Source organism: Haliotis rufescens, unplaced genomic scaffold (assembly GCF_023055435.1).
Source record: "Haliotis rufescens isolate VD_foot unplaced genomic scaffold, xgHalRufe1.0.p SCAF_12, whole genome shotgun sequence".
NCBI lineage: Eukaryota > Metazoa > Mollusca > Gastropoda > Lepetellida > Haliotidae > Haliotis > Haliotis rufescens.
Window position 1 is genome coordinate 14,397,915 of NW_025963802.1, and position 22,467 is coordinate 14,420,381.

Sequence of the window (22,467 nt, forward strand, 5' to 3'; positions counted from 1 at the left end):
TAGGGCTACACTTAACTGAAACATGGGTGTTTCACGCTCGATTAGGGCCACAATAAACAGGAACATAGGTGGTTCACGCTCGATTAGGGCTACACTAAACTGAATCATGGATGGTCAACACTAGATTACATCTACACTAAACTGAAACGTAGGCGGTTCACACTAGATTAGGGTTACACTAAACTAAAACGTGGGTTGTTCACGCTCGATTAGGGCTAGACTTACTAAATCATGGGAGGTCCACACTAGATTAGGGCTACACTAAACTGAAACGTGGGTGGTCTACACTAGATTACGGCTACACTAAACGGATTCTTCGGTGGTTCACACTAGATTACGATTACACTAAACTGAAACGTAGGTTGTTCACGCTCAATTGGGGTTACACTAAACTGAAACGCGGGTGGTTCACCATACATTAGGGATACACTAAACTGAAAATTGGTTTCTACACACTAGATTAGGACTAGGGTGGTCCACACTAGATTAGGGATATACTAAACTGAAACATGACGATATTACTCGCTTTAAATTATCATAAACATAGTATCGTCATTACTTTTTGTAAACAATCACAACAACGATGACGTCATTATTCTCTGTAAACAATCTTAAGAACTATGTCATTACTTTATGTAAACAGTGACGTCAATACATTCAGTTAACAATCATATTCACAGTGACGTCATTAGTCTGTAAACAATCATAACAAGTGACGCCATTACTTTCTGTAAACAATCTTAACCACAGTGACGTCATTACTAACTGAAAACAATCATAACCACAGTGACGTCATTACCTTCTGAAAACAATCATAACCACGATCAAGTTTTTACTTTCTGTAAACAATCATAACCACGATCAAGTCATTACTTTTTGTAAACGATCATAACCACGATCAAGTCATTCCTTTCTGTAAACAATCATAACCACGATCAAGTCATTACTTTCTGTAAACAATCATATCCACGATCAAGTCATTACTTTCTGTAAACAATCATAACCACGATCAAGTCATTCCTTTTTGTAAACGATCATAACCACGATCAAGTCATTACTTTCTGTAAACGATCATAACAACGATCAAGTCATTACTTTCTGTAAACAATCATAACCACAGTGGCGTCATTAATTTCTGTAAACGATCATAACCACGATCAAGTCATTCCTTTTTGTAAACGATCATAACCACGATCAAGTCATTACTTTCTGTAAACAATCATATCCACGATCAAGTCATTACTTTCTGTAAACAATCATAACCACAGTGGCGTCATTAATTTCTGTAAACAATCATAACCACTATCAAGTTATTACTTTCTGTAAACAATCATAACCACAGTGACGTCATTAATTTATGTAAACAATCATAACCACGATCACGTAATTACTTTCTGTAAACAATCATAACCACAGTGACGTCATTAATTTCTGTAAACAATCATATCCACGATCAAGTCATTTCTTTCTGTAAACAATCATAACCACGATCAAGTCATTCCTTTTTGTAAACGATCATAACCACGATCAAGTCATTACTTTCTGTAAACAATCATATCCACGATCAAGTCATTACTTTCTGTAAACAATCATATCCAAGATCAAGTCATTACTTTCTGTAAACAATCTTAACCGCCATCACGTCATTACTTTCTGTAAACGATCATAACCACGATCAAGTTATTACCTTTTGTAAACAATCATAACCACAGTGGCGTCATTAATTTCTGTAAACAATCATAACCACGATCACGTCATTATTTTCTGTAAACAATCGTAGCCACGATCACGTCATGACGTTCTGTAAACGATCACAACCACCATCAGGTTATAACATTCTGTAAACAATTATAACCGCCATCACGTCATTACTTTCTGTAAACGATCATAACCACGATCAAGTTATTACTTTCTGTAAACAATCATAACCACGATCACGTCATTACTTTCTGTAAACAATCATAACCACGATCACGTCATTACTTTCTGTAAACAATCATAACCACAGTGGCGTCATTAATTTCTGTAAACAATCATAACCACGATCAAGTTATTACTTTCTGTAAACAATCATAACCACGATCACGTCATTACTTTCTGTAAACAATCATAACCACAGTGGCGTCATTAATTTCTGTAAACAATCATAACCACGATCAAGTTATTACCTTTTGTAAACAATCATAACCACAGTGGCGTCATTAATTTCTGTAAACAATCATAACCACGATCAAGTCATTATTTTCTGTAAACAATCGTAGCCACGATCACGTCATGACGTTCTGTAAACGATCACAACCACGATCAAGTTATTACATTCTGTAAACAATTATAACCGCCATCACGTCATTACTTTCTGTAAACGATCATAACCACGATCAAGTTATTACTTTCTATAAACAATCATAACCACAGTGGCGTCATTAATTTCTGTAAACAATCATAACCACGATCACGTCATTACTTTCTGTAAACAATCATAACCACAGTGGCGTCATTAATTTCTGTAAACAATCATAACCACGATCAAGTTATTACTTTCTGTAAACAATCATAACCACGATCACGTCATTACTTTCTGTAAACAATCATAACCACAGTGGCGTCATTAATTTCTGTAAACAATCATAACCACGATCAAGTTATTACCTTTTGTAAACAATCATAACCACAGTGGCGTCATTAATTTCTGTAAACAATCATAACCACGATCACGTCATTACTTTCTGTAAACGATCATAACCACAGTGGCGTCATTAATTTCTGTAAACAATCATAACCACGATCAAGTTATTACTTTCTGTAAACAATCATAACCACGATCACGTCATTACTTTCTGTAAACAATCATAACCACAGTGGCGTCATTAATTTCTGTAAACAATCATAACCACGATCAAGTTATTACCTTTTGTAAACAATCATAACCACAGTGGCGTCATTAATTTCTGTAAACAATCATAACCACGATCAAGTTATTTCTTTCTGTAAACAATCATAACCACAGTGGCGTCATTACTTTCTGTAAACAATCATAACCACAGTGGCGTCATTAATTTCTGTAAACAATCATAACCACGATCAAGTTATTACCTTTTGTAAACAATCATAACCACAGTGGCGTCATTAATTTCTGTAAACAATCATAACCACGATCACGTCATTACTTTCTGTAAACAATCATAACCACAGTGGCGTCATTAATTTCTGTAAACAATCGTAGCCACGATCACGTCATGACGTTCTGTAAACGATCACAACCACCATCAGGTTATAACATTCTGTAAACAATTATAACCGCCATCACGTCATTACTTTCTATAAACAATCATAACCACAGTGGCGTCATTAATTTCTGTAAACAATCATAACCACGATCAAGTTATTACTTTCTGTAAATAATCATAACCACAGTGACGTCATTACTTTCTGTAAACAATCATAACCCCGATCAAGTCATTACTTTCTGTAAACAATCATAACCACGATCAAGTCATTACTTTCTGTAAACAATCATATCCACGATCAAGTCATTACTTTCTGTAAACAATCATAACCACGATCAAGTCATTATTTTCTGTAAACAATCATAACCACGATCACGTCATGACGTTCTGTAAACGATCACAACCACGATCAGGTTATAACATTCTGTAAACAATCATAACCGCCATCACGTCATTACTTTCCGTAAACGATCATAACCACGATCAAGTTATTACCTTTTGTAAACAATCATAACCACAGTGGCGTCATTAATTTCTGTAAACAATCATAACCACGATCAAGTTATTACTTTCTGTAAACAATCATAACCACAGTGGCGTCATTAATTTTTGTAAACAATCATAACCACGATCACGTCATTACTTTCTGTAAACAATCATAACCCCGATCAAGTCATTACTTTCTGTAAACAATCATAACCACGATCAAGTCATTACTTTCTGTAATCATTCATATCCACGATCAAGTCATTACTTTCCGTAAACAATCATAACCACGATCAAGTCATTATTTTCTGTAAACAATCATAACCACGATCACGTCATGACGTTCTGTAAACGATCACAACCACGATCAGGTTATAACATTCTGTAAACAATCATAACCGCCATCACGTCATTAATTTCTGTAAACAATCATAACCACGATCAAGTTATTACTTTCTGTAAACAATCATAACCACAGTGGCGTCATTAATTTTTGTAAACAATCATAACCACGATCACGTCATTACTTTCTGTAAACAATCATAACCCCGATCAAGTCATTACTTTCTGTAAACAATCATAACCACGATCAAGTCATTACTTTCTGTAATCATTCATATCCACGATCAAGTCATTACTTTCCGTAAACAATCATAACCACGATCAAGTCATTATTTTCTGTAAACAATCATAACCACGATCACGTCATGACGTTCTGTAAACGATCACAACCACGATCAGGTTATTACATTCTGTAAACAATCATAACCACAGTGGCGTCATTAATTTCTGTAAACAATCATAACCACGATCAAGTTATTACTTTCTTTAAACAATCATAACCACAGTGGCGTCATTAATTTCTGTAAACAATCATAACCACGATCACGTCATTACTTTATGTAAACAATCATAACCACAGTGACGTCATTACTTTCTGTAAACAATCATAACCACGATCACGTCATTACATTCTGTAAACAATCATAACCACAGTGGCGTCATTAATTTCTGTAAACAATCATAACCACGATCAAGTTATTACTTTCTGTTAACAATCATAACCACAGTGGCGTCATTAATTTCTGTAAACAATCATTACCACGATCAAGTTATTACTTTCTGTAAACAATCATAACCACAGTGGCGTCATTAATTTCTGTAAACAATCATAACCACGATCAAGTCATTATTTTCTGTAAACAATCATAACCACGATCACGTCATGACGTTCTGTAAACGATCACAACCACGATCAAGTTATTACATTCTGTAAACAATTATAACCACAGTGGCGTCATTAATTTCTGTAAACAATCATAACCACGATCAAGTCATTATTTTCTGTAAACAATCGTATCCACGATCAAGTCATCACTTTCTGTAAACGATCACAACCACGATCAAGTTATTACTTTCTGTAAACAAGCATAACCGCCATCACGTCATTACTTTCTGTAAACGATCATAACCACGATCAAGTTATTACTTTCTGTAAACAATCATAACCACAGTGGCGTCATTAATTTCTGTAAACAATCATAACCACGATCACGTCATTACTTTCTGTAAACAATCATAACCACAGTGACGTCATTACTTTATGTAAACAATCATAACCACGATCACGTCATGACGTTCTGTAAACGATCACAACCACCATCAGGTTATAACATTCTGTAAACAATTATAACCGCCATCACGTCATTACTTTCTGTAAACAATCATAACCACAGTGGCGTCATTAATTTCTGTAAACAATCATAACCACGATCAAGTTATTACTTTCTGTAAACAATCATAACCACAGTGGCGTCATTAATTTCTGTAAACAATCATAACCACGATCAAGTTATTACTTTCTTTAAACAATCATAACCACAGTGGCGTCATTAATTTCTGTAAACAATCATAACCACGATCAAGTTATTACTTTCTGTAATAATCATAACCACAGTGGCGTCATTAATTTCTGTAAACAATCATAACCACGATCACGTCATTACTTTCTGTAAACAATCATAACCACAGTGACGTCATTACTTTATGTAAACAATCATAACCACGATCACGTCATGACGTTCTGTAAACGATCACAACCACCATCAGGTTATAACATTCTGTAAACAATTATAACCGCCATCACGTCATTACTTTCTGTAAACAATCATAACCACAGTGGCGTCATTAATTTCTGTAAACAATCATAACCACGATCAAGTTATTACTTTCTGTAAACAATCATAACCACAGTGGCGTCATTAATTTCTGTAAACAATCATAACCACGATCAAGTTATTACTTTCTTTAAACAATCATAACCACAGTGGCGTCATTAATTTCTGTAAACAATCATAACCACGATCAAGTTATTACTTTCTGTAATAATCATAACCACAGTGGCGTCATTAATTTCTGTAAACAATCATAACCACGATCACGTCATTACTTTCTGTAAATAATCATAACCACAGTGACGTCATTACTTTCTGTAAACAATCATAACCCCGATCAAGTCATTACTTTCTGTAAACAATCATAACCACGATCAAGTCATTACTTTCTGTAAACAATCATATCCACGATCAAGTCATTACTTTCTGTAAACAATCATAACCACGATCAAGTCATTATTTTCTGTAAACAATCATAACCACGATCACGTCATGACGTTCTGTAAACGATCACAACCACGATCAGGTTATTACATTCTGTAAACAATCATAACCGCCATCACGTCATGACGTTCTGTAAACGATCACAACCACGATCAGGTTATAACATTCTGTAAACAATCATAACCACAGTGGCGTCATTAATTTCTGTAAACAATCATAACCGCCATCACGTCATTACTTTCTGTAAACGATCATAACCACGATCAAGTTATTACCTTTTGTAAACAATCATAACCACAGTGGCGTCATTAATTTCTGTAAACAATCATAACCACGATCAAGTTATTACTTTCTGTAAACAATCATAACCACAGTGGCGTCATTAATTTCTGTAAACAATCATAACCACGATCACGTCATTACTTTCTGTAAACAATCATAACCACAGTGACGTCATTACTTTCTGTAAACAATCATAACCACGATCAAGTTATTACTTTCTGTAAACAATCATAACCACAGTGGCGTCATTAATTTCTGTAAACAATCATAACCACGATCAAGTTATTACTTTCTTTAAACAATCATAACCACAGTGGCGTCATTAATTTCTGTAAACAATCATAACCCCGATCAAGTCATTACTTTCTGTAAACAATCATAACCACGATCAAGTCATTACTTTCTGTAAACAATCATATCCACGATCAAGTCATTACTTTCTGTAAACAATCATAACCACGATCAAGTCATTATTTTCTGTAAACAATCATAACCACGATCACGTCATGACGTTCTGTAAACGATCACAACCACGATCAGGTTATAACATTCTGTAAACAATCATAACCGCCATCACGTCATTACTTTCCGTAAACGATCATAACCACGATCAAGTTATTACCTTTTGTAAACAATCATAACCACAGTGGCGTCATTAATTTCTGTAAACAATCATAACCACGATCAAGTTATTACTTTCTGTAAACAATCATAACCACAGTGGCGTCATTAATTTTTGTAAACAATCATAACCACGATCACGTCATTACTTTCTGTAAACAATCATAACCCCGATCAAGTCATTACTTTCTGTAAACAATCATAACCACGATCAAGTCATTACTTTCTGTAATCATTCATATCCACGATCAAGTCATTACTTTCCGTAAACAATCATAACCACGATCAAGTCATTATTTTCTGTAAACAATCATAACCACGATCACGTCATGACGTTCTGTAAACGATCACAACCACGATCAGGTTATAACATTCTGTAAACAATCATAACCGCCATCACGTCATTAATTTCTGTAAACAATCATAACCACGATCAAGTTATTACTTTCTGTAAACAATCATAACCACAGTGGCGTCATTAATTTTTGTAAACAATCATAACCACGATCACGTCATTACTTTCTGTAAACAATCATAACCCCGATCAAGTCATTACTTTCTGTAAACAATCATAACCACGATCAAGTCATTACTTTCTGTAATCATTCATATCCACGATCAAGTCATTACTTTCCGTAAACAATCATAACCACGATCAAGTCATTATTTTCTGTAAACAATCATAACCACGATCACGTCATGACGTTCTGTAAACGATCACAACCACGATCAGGTTATTACATTCTGTAAACAATCATAACCACAGTGGCGTCATTAATTTCTGTAAACAATCATAACCACGATCAAGTTATTACTTTCTTTAAACAATCATAACCACAGTGGCGTCATTAATTTCTGTAAACAATCATAACCACGATCACGTCATTACTTTATGTAAACAATCATAACCACAGTGACGTCATTACTTTCTGTAAACAATCATAACCACGATCACGTCATTACATTCTGTAAACAATCATAACCACAGTGGCGTCATTAATTTCTGTAAACAATCATAACCACGATCAAGTTATTACTTTCTGTTAACAATCATAACCACAGTGGCGTCATTAATTTCTGTAAACAATCATTACCACGATCAAGTTATTACTTTCTGTAAACAATCATAACCACAGTGGCGTCATTAATTTCTGTAAACAATCATAACCACGATCAAGTCATTATTTTCTGTAAACAATCGTAACCACGATCACGTCATGACGTTCTGTAAACGATCACAACCACGATCAAGTTATTACATTCTGTAAACAATTATAACCACAGTGGCGTCATTAATTTCTGTAAACAATCATAACCACGATCAAGTCATTATTTTCTGTAAACAATCGTATCCACGATCAAGTCATCACTTTCTGTAAACGATCACAACCACGATCAAGTTATTACTTTCTGTAAACAATCATAACCGCCATCACGTCATTACTTTCTGTAAACGATCATAACCACGATCAAGTTATTACTTTCTGTAAACAATCATAACCACAGTGGCGTCATTAATTTCTGTAAACAATCATAACCACGATCACGTCATTACTTTCTGTAAACAATCATAACCACAGTGACGTCATTACTTTATGTAAACAATCATAACCACGATCACGTCATGACGTTCTGTAAACGATCACAACCACCATCAGGTTATAACATTCTGTAAACAATTATAACCGCCATCACGTCATTACTTTCTGTAAACAATCATAACCACAGTGGCGTCATTAATTTCTGTAAACAATCATAACCACGATCAAGTTATTACTTTCTGTAAACAATCATAACCACAGTGGCGTCATTAATTTCTGTAAACAATCATAACCACGATCAAGTTATTACTTTCTTTAAACAATCATAACCACAGTGGCGTCATTAATTTCTGTAAACAATCATAACCACGATCAAGTTATTACTTTCTGTAATAATCATAACCACAGTGGCGTCATTAATTTCTGTAAACAATCATAACCACGATCACGTCATTACTTTCTGTAAACAATCATAACCACAGTGACGTCATTACTTTATGTAAACAATCATAACCACGATCACGTCATGACGTTCTGTAAACGATCACAACCACCATCAGGTTATAACATTCTGTAAACAATTATAACCGCCATCACGTCATTACTTTCTGTAAACAATCATAACCACAGTGGCGTCATTAATTTCTGTAAACAATCATAACCACGATCAAGTTATTACTTTCTGTAAACAATCATAACCACAGTGGCGTCATTAATTTCTGTAAACAATCATAACCACGATCAAGTTATTACTTTCTTTAAACAATCATAACCACAGTGGCGTCATTAATTTCTGTAAACAATCATAACCACGATCAAGTTATTACTTTCTGTAATAATCATAACCACAGTGGCGTCATTAATTTCTGTAAACAATCATAACCACGATCACGTCATTACTTTCTGTAAATAATCATAACCACAGTGACGTCATTACTTTCTGTAAACAATCATAACCCCGATCAAGTCATTACTTTCTGTAAACAATCATAACCACGATCAAGTCATTACTTTCTGTAAACAATCATATCCACGATCAAGTCATTCCTTTCTGTAAACAATCATAACCACGATCAAGTCATTATTTTCTGTAAACAATCATAACCACGATCACGTCATGACGTTCTGTAAACGATCACAACCACGATCAGGTTATTACATTCTGTAAACAATCATAACCGCCATCACGTCATGACGTTCTGTAAACGATCACAACCACGATCAGGTTATAACATTCTGTAAACAATCATAACCACAGTGGCGTCATTAATTTCTGTAAACAATCATAACCGCCATCACGTCATTACTTTCTGTAAACAATCATAACCACGATCAAGTTATTACCTTTTGTAAACAATCATAACCACAGTGCCGTCATTAATTTCTGTAAACAATCATAACCACGATCAAGTTATTACTTTCTGTAAACAATCATAACCACAGTGGCGTCATTAATTTCTGTAAACAATCATAACCACGATCACGTCATTACTTTCTGTAAACAATCATAACCACAGTGACGTCATTACTTTCTGTAAACAATCATAACCACGATCAAGTTATTACTTTCTGTAAACAATCATAACCACAGTGGCGTCATTAATTTCTGTAAACAATCATAACCACGATCAAGTTATTACTTTCTTTAAACAATCATAACCACAGTGGCGTCATTAATTTCTGTAAACAATCATAACCACGATCACGTCATTACTTTCTGTAAACAATCATAACCACAGTGACGTCATTACTTTCTGTAAACAATCATAACCACGATCAAGTCATTACTTTCTATAAACAATCATAACCACAGTGACGTCATTTCTTTCTGTAAACAATCATTAACTACGATCAAGTTATTACTTTCTGTAAACAATCATAACCACAGTGGCATCATTAATTTCTGTAAACAATCATAACCACGATCAAGTTATTACTTTCTGTAAACAATCACAACCACGATCAAGTTATTACATTCTGTAAACAATTATAACCGCCATCACGTCATTACTTTCTGTAAACGATCATAACCACGATCAAGTTATTACTTTCTATAAACAATCATAACCACAGTGGCGTCATTAATTTCTGTAAACAATCATAACCACGATCACGTCATTACTTTCTGTAAACAATCATAACCACAGTGGCGTCATTAATTTCTGTAAACAATCATAACCACGATCAAGTTATTACTTTCTGTAAACAATCATAACCACGATTACGTCATTACTTTCTGTAAACAATCATAACCACAGTGGCGTCATTAATTTCTGTAAACAATCATAACCACGATCAAGTTATTACCTTTTGTAAACAATCATAACCACAGTGGCGTCATTAATTTCTGTAAACAATCATAACCACGATCACGTCATTACTTTCTGTAAACGATCATAACCACAGTGGCGTCATTAATTTCTGTAAACAATCATAACCACGATCAAGTTATTACTTTCTGTAAACAATCATAACCACGATCACGTCATTACTTTCTGTAAACAATCATAACCACAGTGGCGTCATTAATTTCTGTAAACAATCATAACCACGATCACGTCATTACTTTCTGTAAATAATCATAACCACAGTGACGTCATTACTTTCTGTAAACAATCATAACCGCCATCACGTCATTACTTTCTGTAAACGATCATAACCACGATCAAGTCATTACTTTCTGTAAACAATCATAACCACGATCAAGTCATTACTTTCTGTAAACAATCATATCCACGATCAAGTCATTACTTTCTGTAAACAATCATAACCACGATCAAGTCATTATTTTCTGTAAAGAATCATAACCATTATCACGTCATGACGTTCTGTAAACGATCACAACCACGATCAGGTTATTACATTTTGTAAACAATCATAACCGCCATCACGTCATTACTTTCTGTAAACAATCATAACCACAGTGACGTCATTACTTTATGTAAACAATCATAACCACGATCACGTCATGACGTTCTGTAAACAATCATAACCACAGTGGCGTCATTAATTTCTGTAAACAATCATAACCACGATCAAGTTATTACCTTTTGTAAACAATCATAACCACAGTGACGTCATAACTTTATGTAAACAATCATAACCACGATCACGTCATGACGTTCTGTAAACAATCATAACCACAGTGGCGTCATTAATTTCTGTAAACAATCATAACCACGATCAAGTTATTACTTTCTTTAAACAATCATAACCACAGTGGCGTCATTAATTTCTGTAAACAATCATAACCACTATCAAGTTATTACTTTCTGTAACAATCATAACCACAGTGGCGTCATTAATTTCTGTAAACAATCATAACCACGATCACGTCTTTACTTTCTGTAAATAATCATAACCACAGTGACGTCATTACTTTCTGTAAACAATCATAACCCCGATCAAGTCATTACTTTCTGTAAACAATCATAACCACGATCAAGTCATTACTTTCTGTAAACAATCATATCCACTATCAAGTCATTACTTTCTGTAAACAATCATAACCACGATCAAGTCATTATTTTCTGTAAACAATCATAACCACGATCACGTAATGACGTTCTGTAAACGATCACAACCACGATCAGGTTATTACATTCTGTAAACAATCATAACCGCCATCACGTCATGACGTTCTGTAAACGATCACAACCACGATCAGGTTATAACATTCTGTTAACAATCATAACCACAGTGGCGTCATTAATTTCTGTAAACAATCATAACCGCCATCACGTCATTACTTTCTGTAAACGATCATAACCACGATCAAGTTATTACCTTTTGTAAACAATCATAACCACAGTGGCGTCATTAATTTCTGTAAACAATCATAACCACGATCAAGTTATTACTTTCTGTAAACAATCATAACCACAGTGGCGTCATTAATTTCTGTAAACAATCATAACCACGATCACGTCATTACTTTCTGTAAACAATCATAACCACAGTGACGTCATTAATTTCTGTAAACAACCATAACCCCGATCAAGTCATTACTTTCTGTAAACAATCATAACCACAGTGACGTCATTTCTTTCTGTAAACAATCATAACCACGATCAAGTCATTACTTTCTGTAAACAATCATAACCACGATCAAGTCATTACTTTCTGTAAACAATCATATCCACGATCAAGTCATTACTTTCTGTAAACAATCATAACCACGATCAAGTCATTATTTTCTGTAAACAATCATAACCACGATCACGTAATGACGTTCTGTAAACGATCACAACCACGATCAGGTTATTACATTCTGTAAACAATCATAACCGCCATCACGTCATGACGTTCTGTAAACGATCACAACCACGATCAGGTTATAACATTCTGTAAACAATCATAACCACAGTGGCGTCATTAATTTCTGTAAACAATCATAACCGCCATCACGTCATTACTTTCTGTAAACGATCATAACCACGATCAAGTTATTACCTTTTGTAAACAATCATAACCACAGTGGCGTCATTAATTTCTGTAAACAATCATAACCACGATCAAGTTATTACTTTCTGTAAACAATCATAACCACAGTGGCGTCATTAATTTCTGTAAACAATCATAACCACGATCACGTCATTACTTTCTGTAAACAATCATAACCACAGTGACGTCATTACTTTCTGTAAACAATCATAACCACGATCAAGTTATTACTTTCTGTAAACAATCATAACCACAGTGGCGTCATTAATTTCTGTAAACAATCATAACCACGATCAAGTTATTACTTTCTGTAAACAATCATAACCACAGTGGCGTCATTAATTTCTGTAAACAATCATAACCACGATCACGTCATTACTTTCTGTAAACAATCATAACCACAGTGACGTCATTACTTTCTGTAAACAATCATAACCACGATCAAGTCATTACTTTCTATAAACAATCATAACCACAGTGACGTCATTTCTTTCTGTAAACAATCATTAACTACGATCAAGTTATTACTTTCTGTAAACAATCATAACCACAGTGGCATCATTAATTTCTGTAAACAATCATAACCACGATCAAGTTATTACTTTCTGTAAACAATCATAACCACAGTGGCGTCATTAATTTCTGTAAACAATCATAACCACGATCAAGTTATTACTTTCTGTAAACAATCATAACCATAGTGGCGTCATTAATTTCTGTAAACAATCATAACCGCCATCACGTCATTACTTTCTGTAAACGATCATAACCACGATCAAGTTATTACCTTTTGTAAACAATCATAACCACAGTGGCGTCATTAATTTCTGTAAACAATCATAACCACGATCAAGTTATTACTTTCTGTAAACAATCATAACCACAGTGGCGTCATTAATTTCTGTAAACAATCATAACCACGATCACGTCATTACTTTCTGTAAACAATCATAACCACAGTGACGTCATTACTTTCTGTAAACAATCATAACCACGATCAAGTTATTACTTTCTGTAAACAATCATAACCACAGTGGCGTCATTAATTTCTGTAAACAATCATAACCACGATCAAGTTATTACTTTCTGTAAACAATCATAACCACAGTGGCGTCATTAATTTCTGTAAACAATCATAACCACGATCACGTCATTACTTTCTGTAAACAATCATAACCACAGTGACGTCATTACTTTCTGTAAACAATCATAACCACGATCAAGTCATTACTTTCTATAAACAATCATAACCACAGTGACGTCATTTCTTTCTGTAAACAATCATTAACTACGATCAAGTTATTACTTTCTGTAAACAATCATAACCACAGTGGCATCATTAATTTCTGTAAACAATCATAACCACGATCAAGTTATTACTTTCTGTAAACAATCATAACCACAGTGGCGTCATTAATTTCTGTAAACAATCATAACCACGATCAAGTTATTACTTTCTGTAAACAATCATAACCATAGTGGCGTCATTAATTTCTGTAAACAATCATAACCACGATCACGTCATTACTTTCTGTAAATAATCATAACCACAGTGACGTCATTACTTTCTGTAAACAATCATAACCGCCATCACGTCATTACTTTCTGTAAACGATCATAACCACGATCAAGTCATTACTTTCTGTAAACAATCATAACCACGATCAAGTCATTACTTTCTGTAAACAATCATATCCACGATCAAGTCATTACTTTCTGTAAACAATCATAACCACGATCAAGTCATTATTTTCTGTAAAGAATCATAACCATTATCACGTCATGACGTTCTGTAAACGATCACAACCACGATCGGGTTATTACATTCTGTAAACAATCATAACCGCCATCACGTCATTTCTTTCTGTAAACAATCATAACCACAGTGACGTCATTACTTTATGTAAACAATCATAACCACGATCACGTCATGACGTTCTGTAAACAATCATAACCACAGTGGCGTCATTAATTTCTGTAAACAATCATAACCACGATCAAGTTATTACCTTTTGTAAACAATCATAACCACAGTGACGTCATAACTTTATGTAAACAATCATAACCACGATCACGTCATGACGTTCTGTAAACAATCATAACCACAGTGGCGTCATTAATTTCTGTAAACAATCATAACCACGATCAAGTTATTACTTTCTTTAAACAATCATAACCACAGTGGCGTCATTAATTTCTGTAAACAATCATAACCACTATCAAGTTATTACTTTCTGTAACAATCATAACCACAGTGGCGTCTTTAATTTCTGTAAACAATCATAACCACGATCACGTCATTACTTTCTGTAGATAATCATAACCACAGTGACGTCATTACTTTCTGTAAACAATCATAACCCCGATCAAGTCATTACTTTCTGTAAACAATCATAACCACGATCAAGTCATTACTTTCTGTAAACAATCATATCCACTATCAAGTCATTACTTTCTGTAAACAATCATAACCACGATCAAGTCATTATTTTCTGTAAACAATCATAACCACGATCACGTAATGACGTTCTGTAAACGATCACAACCACGATCAGGTTATTACATTCTGTAAACAATCATAACCGCCATCACGTCATGACGTTCTGTAAACGATCACAACCACGATCAGGTTATAACATTCTGTAAACAATCATAACCACAGTGGCGTCATTAATTTCTGTAAACAATCATAACCGCCATCACGTCATTACTTTCTGTAAACGATCATAACCACGATCAAGTTATTACCTTTTGTAAACAATCATAACCACAGTGGCGTCATTAATTTCTGTAAACAATCATAACCACGATCAAGTTATTACTTTCTGTAAACAATCATAACCACAGTGGCGTCATTAATTTCTGTAAACAATCATAACCACGATCACGTCATTACTTTCTGTAAACAATCATAACCACAGTGACGTCATTACTTTCTGTAAACAATCATAACCACAGTGACGTCATTTCTTTCTGTAAACAATCATAACCACGATCACGTAAATACTTCTATGAACAATCATAACCACAGTATCGTAATGACTTTAATATCGTACACACAATATCAAAATATCAAAACAGTCGAAACAACAGTTATGAAATATCATGCCTGTACAGTAACAACCTTTTCATATAATAAATGCCCAAACAGTCGTTACCACATTGACGTAACATGGTCAAATCCATTTATATCCCAACCAGTCAAAACTTTGTGTAATGCATTCTACCTTAAAAAAAACCCTGATCCATTAACGTGTGGGATACAATAGCCATCCTGCTTGAGAGCATCTCCTTTTGTGCCAGTTACCGCATGCATCAAATCAGAACACGACACTTTCGGTGTATTGTAAAGCCCGATTTATGAAGGACGTCATGGTTTTGTTTCACTAAATACCAAAATGCGTCACACAAATGACAACTACTGAGCGATCCGATGCCAAAATTCGCACCGCACGATGTCAATCATTGTCAACAATCCATCTATGCTACTGAAATCTATATCCCTCTTAAGCCAGCAATTTCGCAAATATGCAAGTACTAGTGTTTCTTAGGCTCGTATATTTCACCGACCTCCCGCGAATACCCACTCCAATACAGGAGGGGCCCAACACACCCATCTAAGACTCAAGTCGACACCCAATGTCGATTCCCACCGCCTGTAAATCCGTTGGGTTCGCAAGGTTAAGCTATGTAGACTTGTGTAGCCATACAAACAGTATCTGCTGGGTCTCACTACGTGAGATCTGATGTCACCAAGGTATTTGCGCCTGGTCTCTCTGCACAGTGCTTAATGTGATTGTGTCATCCTTACAACACGATGAATAGCCCCACATTGCAAGCGGTGTCGCCGTGTGCTCCGCCATGCTGTCGAGACGCCGTAGAGGATGTTGACGCTAGATGGGGGGCGGGGGTCAGCGCGAAGAACGCTCGGAAGGGCACAGGCCATCCTGATATCGCCAACATCGGGAACGGGGTATATCTCACTTCAATGGAAGGGCAATGCTATCAACATGTTCGGAGATTGTATGAGAGTTCGAGGCAGTTGAAGACAATAACTAGAAAATCAGGCTATGTTTATGCATGTCATACATGCGCCCTGCTGTCAGGGGAGAAATGGTCCCCCGCACTGAAAAGCACTGTGTATAGGAGCGAATAAAGGCTGCAAAACCGGTGGTAATAGATATCAAATGAGGCTAATACAGATGGCTATTGAATGGCGCCGGAGGCTTACCGGCGCTGCTGAAAAAATATTGAAGGAGTCAATATGATTACACGTCCGCCTAAACGTCACATAAAGTGTATGCATTGCACACCTGACGAATCTATAAAGGTTACGCAAATTATTCTTAAATGACTTATACCACAATGTAAAAAAGAAATTAAGTTTTTGAAATGTCATAGCATCGCAGGTATTGGATGAAGCCTTGGATGAGCTACACCAATTAGATAATATCATGACGCTTCTATAATACATTTAGTGAGTTGCCGGTCGGAATTATTCGTTACTAACAACATTTTTCTGCATTAACTACATTACTCAAAAGAGTGAGTGAGTGAGTATGGTTTTACGCCGCGTTTAGCAATATTCCAGCAATATCATAGCATGGGACACCAGAAATGGGCTTCACACATTGTACCCATGTGGGGAAACGAACCCGGGTCTTCGGCGTGACGAGCGAACGCATTAACCACTAGACTACCCCACCGCCCTTACTCAAAAGAAGATAGAGAACACCCGATTGTGTTCATATGACTATAGGGGCCACGGGTGGCCCAGTCATCTAAAGCCATATTTCGCTGTGCAGAAGTCGTCCCGTGGGCACGTCAGAAACATATGATCCTGGGTTCGACTCCCGGTTCGCCCTGATTAGGTTTCTAGGTTTGTCAGCACCCTAAACGTCGAAGACCTGCATCACTTCGCGCTTACCTCCCAGAACAAGCTGACACGCCATGTGATATAACTGGAATATTGTTAATAGCGGCGTTAAATACAACTCGCACTCATATGGCTATAGTTAATCTGTCTTATAGTTACGACTGTCATAGCCCCAATAATTACCCAATAAAAACACTTACTACTGTCGTCATGAAAATATGGTTTCAGAAAGAAGACCATTCAAGTCAAAGCCAACTGTCTAAAATCTGTGTTCAAGGCCAATTTCTAGGACCGGACGTCTACTCAAACTAGAAACGACCGGACCATACATGACCCGACAAGAGCCGACCGGTCCCGACAAAGCCCTGCCGGATAAATGAGGATTCAACGTACGTGTACGTGACAGGTTGAGAAATTGGTTAAGTTAAGGAAGCATCAATTTGATTTTCCTGCGTGTGTGTGGATTTAAAAAAAAACATGATCAAGCCCCTGTTTTACTAATATTTGTTTACATATCTAGGAATACAGTTAATGTGCCCTTTGCTTGGAGACAATATTAAAGGTCCAAAGAATACAATTCTTCATTTTAATTTACTTAAAATAACAGTAATTGTGCATCTTAAAGTCTTCGAAAAAAATAATTGAGCTTCCAAACATTACCAAAATAACAAAATATAATAATCTTAACCCAACCCCACCCACCACCACCACACACTCTGAAAATCAAATAGTTGCTCCCGTCATCAGACCCAACAATAAATATTTCCACTGTAGCGAGAGTATCTTTCATATGCATCATTGCTACCCACAGTCGCTTGCGGTATGCAGCAACTTTGTGATAAATCTGTTCGTGAAAAAAGGGTTTATGTTTCCCCAACATCTAAAGTTAAACAGATAATTAACATATCATCTGGTGCGCATGATTGGCAATGAGAGCGTTTAGGGATGTAGATACGCTCGGTATGCTGCGCTACAGCTAAGTCATCTTGTTCCTTGACGTTCTGATTGAGATTCAATATGCCTCGTTCATTCAGAAAACACAGCTAGCTGGAGACCATCTTGGGTGTTCGCTGTCTGAATGTGTGAGTAACCATCTACGTTTTTTCAGTCGTAATTTGTGTTCAATTTGTCGCCAAGCCAACAGGCATCCACTGGATGGTTTTTTGCCCACGTGAGAGAGTCTGAGATAGTGTAGGGCGCATTAAGCATATGCGTGGACGAGAAATACATGAATGAATACACCTCAACATGCTGATGGTGGGAGGACACGCCGAACTCTGTCGGGGAACTGACATCGTTAAGAACAGGTGGAAGCAAACGTGATTTACTCGAGGCCGATACTGGCGTTAAATGTCAAAGCAAGACCGTCGTTCCCAGCATACATATGCTAGAACTTGTTTTGAGTTTCGTGTACAAATTTGATGAGGTAAGGACTTTCTTATAGACCTGAAATACGTTCTGGAACTGTGTATCTTAAACCAACGACTGCCGTTTTGCATTAGCAGCAGGAGGTCGTACAGGTGGGTAAGATGAAATGGAGTTTAACGTCTCGTTCAAGATTATTGCACCTGTATAGCGTCGCCCATGCATATATATGTGTGTGGTTGCTTGTTTTAAAGCAGGTTTTAAAGAGCTTGTTAACTGATATACCAAACGGCAGTTTAAACATGGATACCCCACCCAGACACAGTATACTGACTCTGAGCCGACTAGTCCTTGTTTTTGCCCCTTAATGCCGAGCGCCAGGCAGCGAAACAATAAGTACCATCTTTTAACATGTTTTGGTATGACGCGGCCGGGGATAGAACCACAGACCTTCCGCTCTCGGACAGACGCTCTATCCACTCGAAACAGACGTGGGAGCCGTGAGGCTAATGGGTGACTATGCTAGAGTATATAAGCTGTCCTAATTTGTTTGATTCAAGTAGAGTGAGTGAGTGAGTGAGTATGGTTTTACGCCGCTTTTAGCAATATTCAAGCAACATCACGGCGGGAGACACCAGAAATGGGCTTCACACATTGTACCCATGTCGGGAATCGAACTCGGGTCTTCAGCGTGACGAGCTAACGCATTAACCACTAGGCTACCCTACCGCCAAGTAGAGTATTATGTTGTTTGCACACTTTATGAATTATATCAATTCATATTAAATGAAAATCCTTATTACACAGAGTCTCAGTTTCACACAGGGCACAACACCTGGAAATAGGTATCAGTCCATGGAATATATATTTTAGGAATGGTGCCAAGGTCTGTATAATGGTTTCTTAATGACATTTTACATTTCTCTGTACAAACATGAAAATACAGCATCTGACATAAGTTTTTGTTGTTTAACGCCGCACTCCGCAACCATCCGGCTATATGAACAGGGGCTGTAAATCATCGAATCACGACCCGACAATCCAGTGATTAATATTGTCAGCGTTATTCCACGCCTCGGGTACGATGCCAAACAATCAACTAAGTCATTGAGTCTGCTCACCCGATCCATTTGGTCGCCTGTTACGACCAACAATTCTGAAGAATGATTCTAACCCGGAATCCCCTCTGAAGTCACAATGGTGAGTCGGGTGTAACGCCGCCCTCAACAAATCACGCGAAAGTAATAAGATGGAGGTGTATCAAATTGATTAGACCCCAGAGCACAGTGATGGTGCAGCCAAACAAAGGAGTATAACCTGAGATTAGAACCCAGGTTCAGCGGATCCTGCAGGGCTAAGGGGGTTGTGGCGCCTTATGGAGCCTCAGACCACTGAGCACGCATGCGCCAAACCTCAGGTTAAGGTTCATGAGAACACTGTTTGAATCTGTGTGACAGTGACTCAAGTACGTGTACCACATGTGGTGTCTCCTTTGGCAAGCGACTTTGTTCGAAATGTGCCTCTGTTCATCCAGCAGTGAATGGGTACCCGGTAGGATGAGATGTTGGTTGTTAACCTTCTCGCCTCGGGGCAGCATGGGTTGTATACTCCCCAGGGAGCTAAGAATGCAAACCGATCCATTGAATCGGTGTAATAAAAGTGTAGCGATATGAGCATCCACTTGGTGAATAAAACATGACGACACAGAAACAGAAACATTCCCAATAACAAGAACTACACTTGTTACATAATGTTTGGTTATAATGGGTGTTAAACTGTTTGGCTTGGCTCACGTGGGTGTTCATGGTATCAACCACTGGTTAGTCTGAACCAAACTCGACCGTGTAGAAAAAAAGGCCTCACTGACACCAGCCCTAGACTTTTGTGAAACCCATGAACACGGACTCGGACCTGACAACTCAAGGATAATAATCGGAGTGAATCTGGGATTCGAACCTCTGACCAGCAAACACTGAGACGGTCTAATACAAGCGAAGGGATGTGTTATAAGCGTAAAGGCGGAATACTGTATCGTTTTTTGGGGTTATGTTCATGAATACATGACACTTTTTATGGATAGCAACTTTTTTTGTTCTTTGTCATGACGTTTCACAGCTACTTCTTGCTCCTTCGCCTGATGAAGGACAAAGACCAAGACTAAAAGAAGTTGCTATCCATAAAAAGTGTCAGGTATTTATGTTCTTCCTAAATGTCTATCAGAGACTTGTTATATTCAGTTTAAAAGGGTGTAGAGCGATGTAGCACTGATGTCTCTAAAGTGAGTGAGGGTGTGTGAGTATGGTTTTACGCCGCTTTTAGCAATATTCCAGCAATATCACGGCGGGGGACACCAGGAATGGGCTTCACACATTACCCATGTCTTTGGCGTTGCGTGCGAACGCTTTAACCACTAGGCTACCCGACCGCCCCTGTCTCTAAAGCCTCATTAAGTATTAACAATAAAGCTTGTAACTGTCTTGGTTAATATGAATAATATAAACAAAAACAGCGTCTGTCTGCAACAGATTTCCATGTAAAAGTGCTGTATCATAATCATAATATGAAAATACACAGCTGTAGATAATGTTAATTTTACTTACCTGAAACATATCCTCAGTAATCTGTGATTAACACACCTGTCAGGTGTAACCTCAGTTGCAATACCTTCATCAACAGCTAGACGTTCTAGTGACATGATATATGGTCAACATTATACACATCCAGCGTGTGTAGACTGCCCCGCGAGAATCTACATATAACACAACTTCAGCCCAAACGATAATTGCCTCGGCCAATCGCATTCAAGGAAATTAAAAAATAAAATGTCGCTACGTTCGTGATAGTGATACATTAAGGGAAGGGGGTGTTGAATGGTTAACGCTAACACAGGACTCCCGTATCGCACCCCCCACCCTTCCTCCCCCTCCGCCATTCATCTTTAATAACGCCTATCCCATTTTCATAGTTTCATTACGGGGTTTTTTGTTGGTAGTCAAAAGCGACCATGA

At 36.8% G+C, this 22,467-nt stretch overlaps 1 protein-coding gene across 1 annotated transcript in view; it reads right to left on the reverse strand.

Moving 5' to 3' along the window:
* The window catches only part of LOC124119573 (fibroblast growth factor 17-like), a 137,583-nt gene extending 115,408 nt beyond the window's left edge, over positions 1-22,175 (reverse strand). Inside the window, exon 1 of the mRNA XM_046482124.2 lies at positions 22,060-22,175. Coding sequence (XP_046338080.1) covers positions 22,060-22,154 — 95 coding nt within the window. The 5' untranslated portion in view covers positions 22,155-22,175. The remainder of the gene's footprint in view (positions 1-22,059) is intronic.
* Between the last annotated feature and the right edge of the window lie 292 nt (positions 22,176-22,467).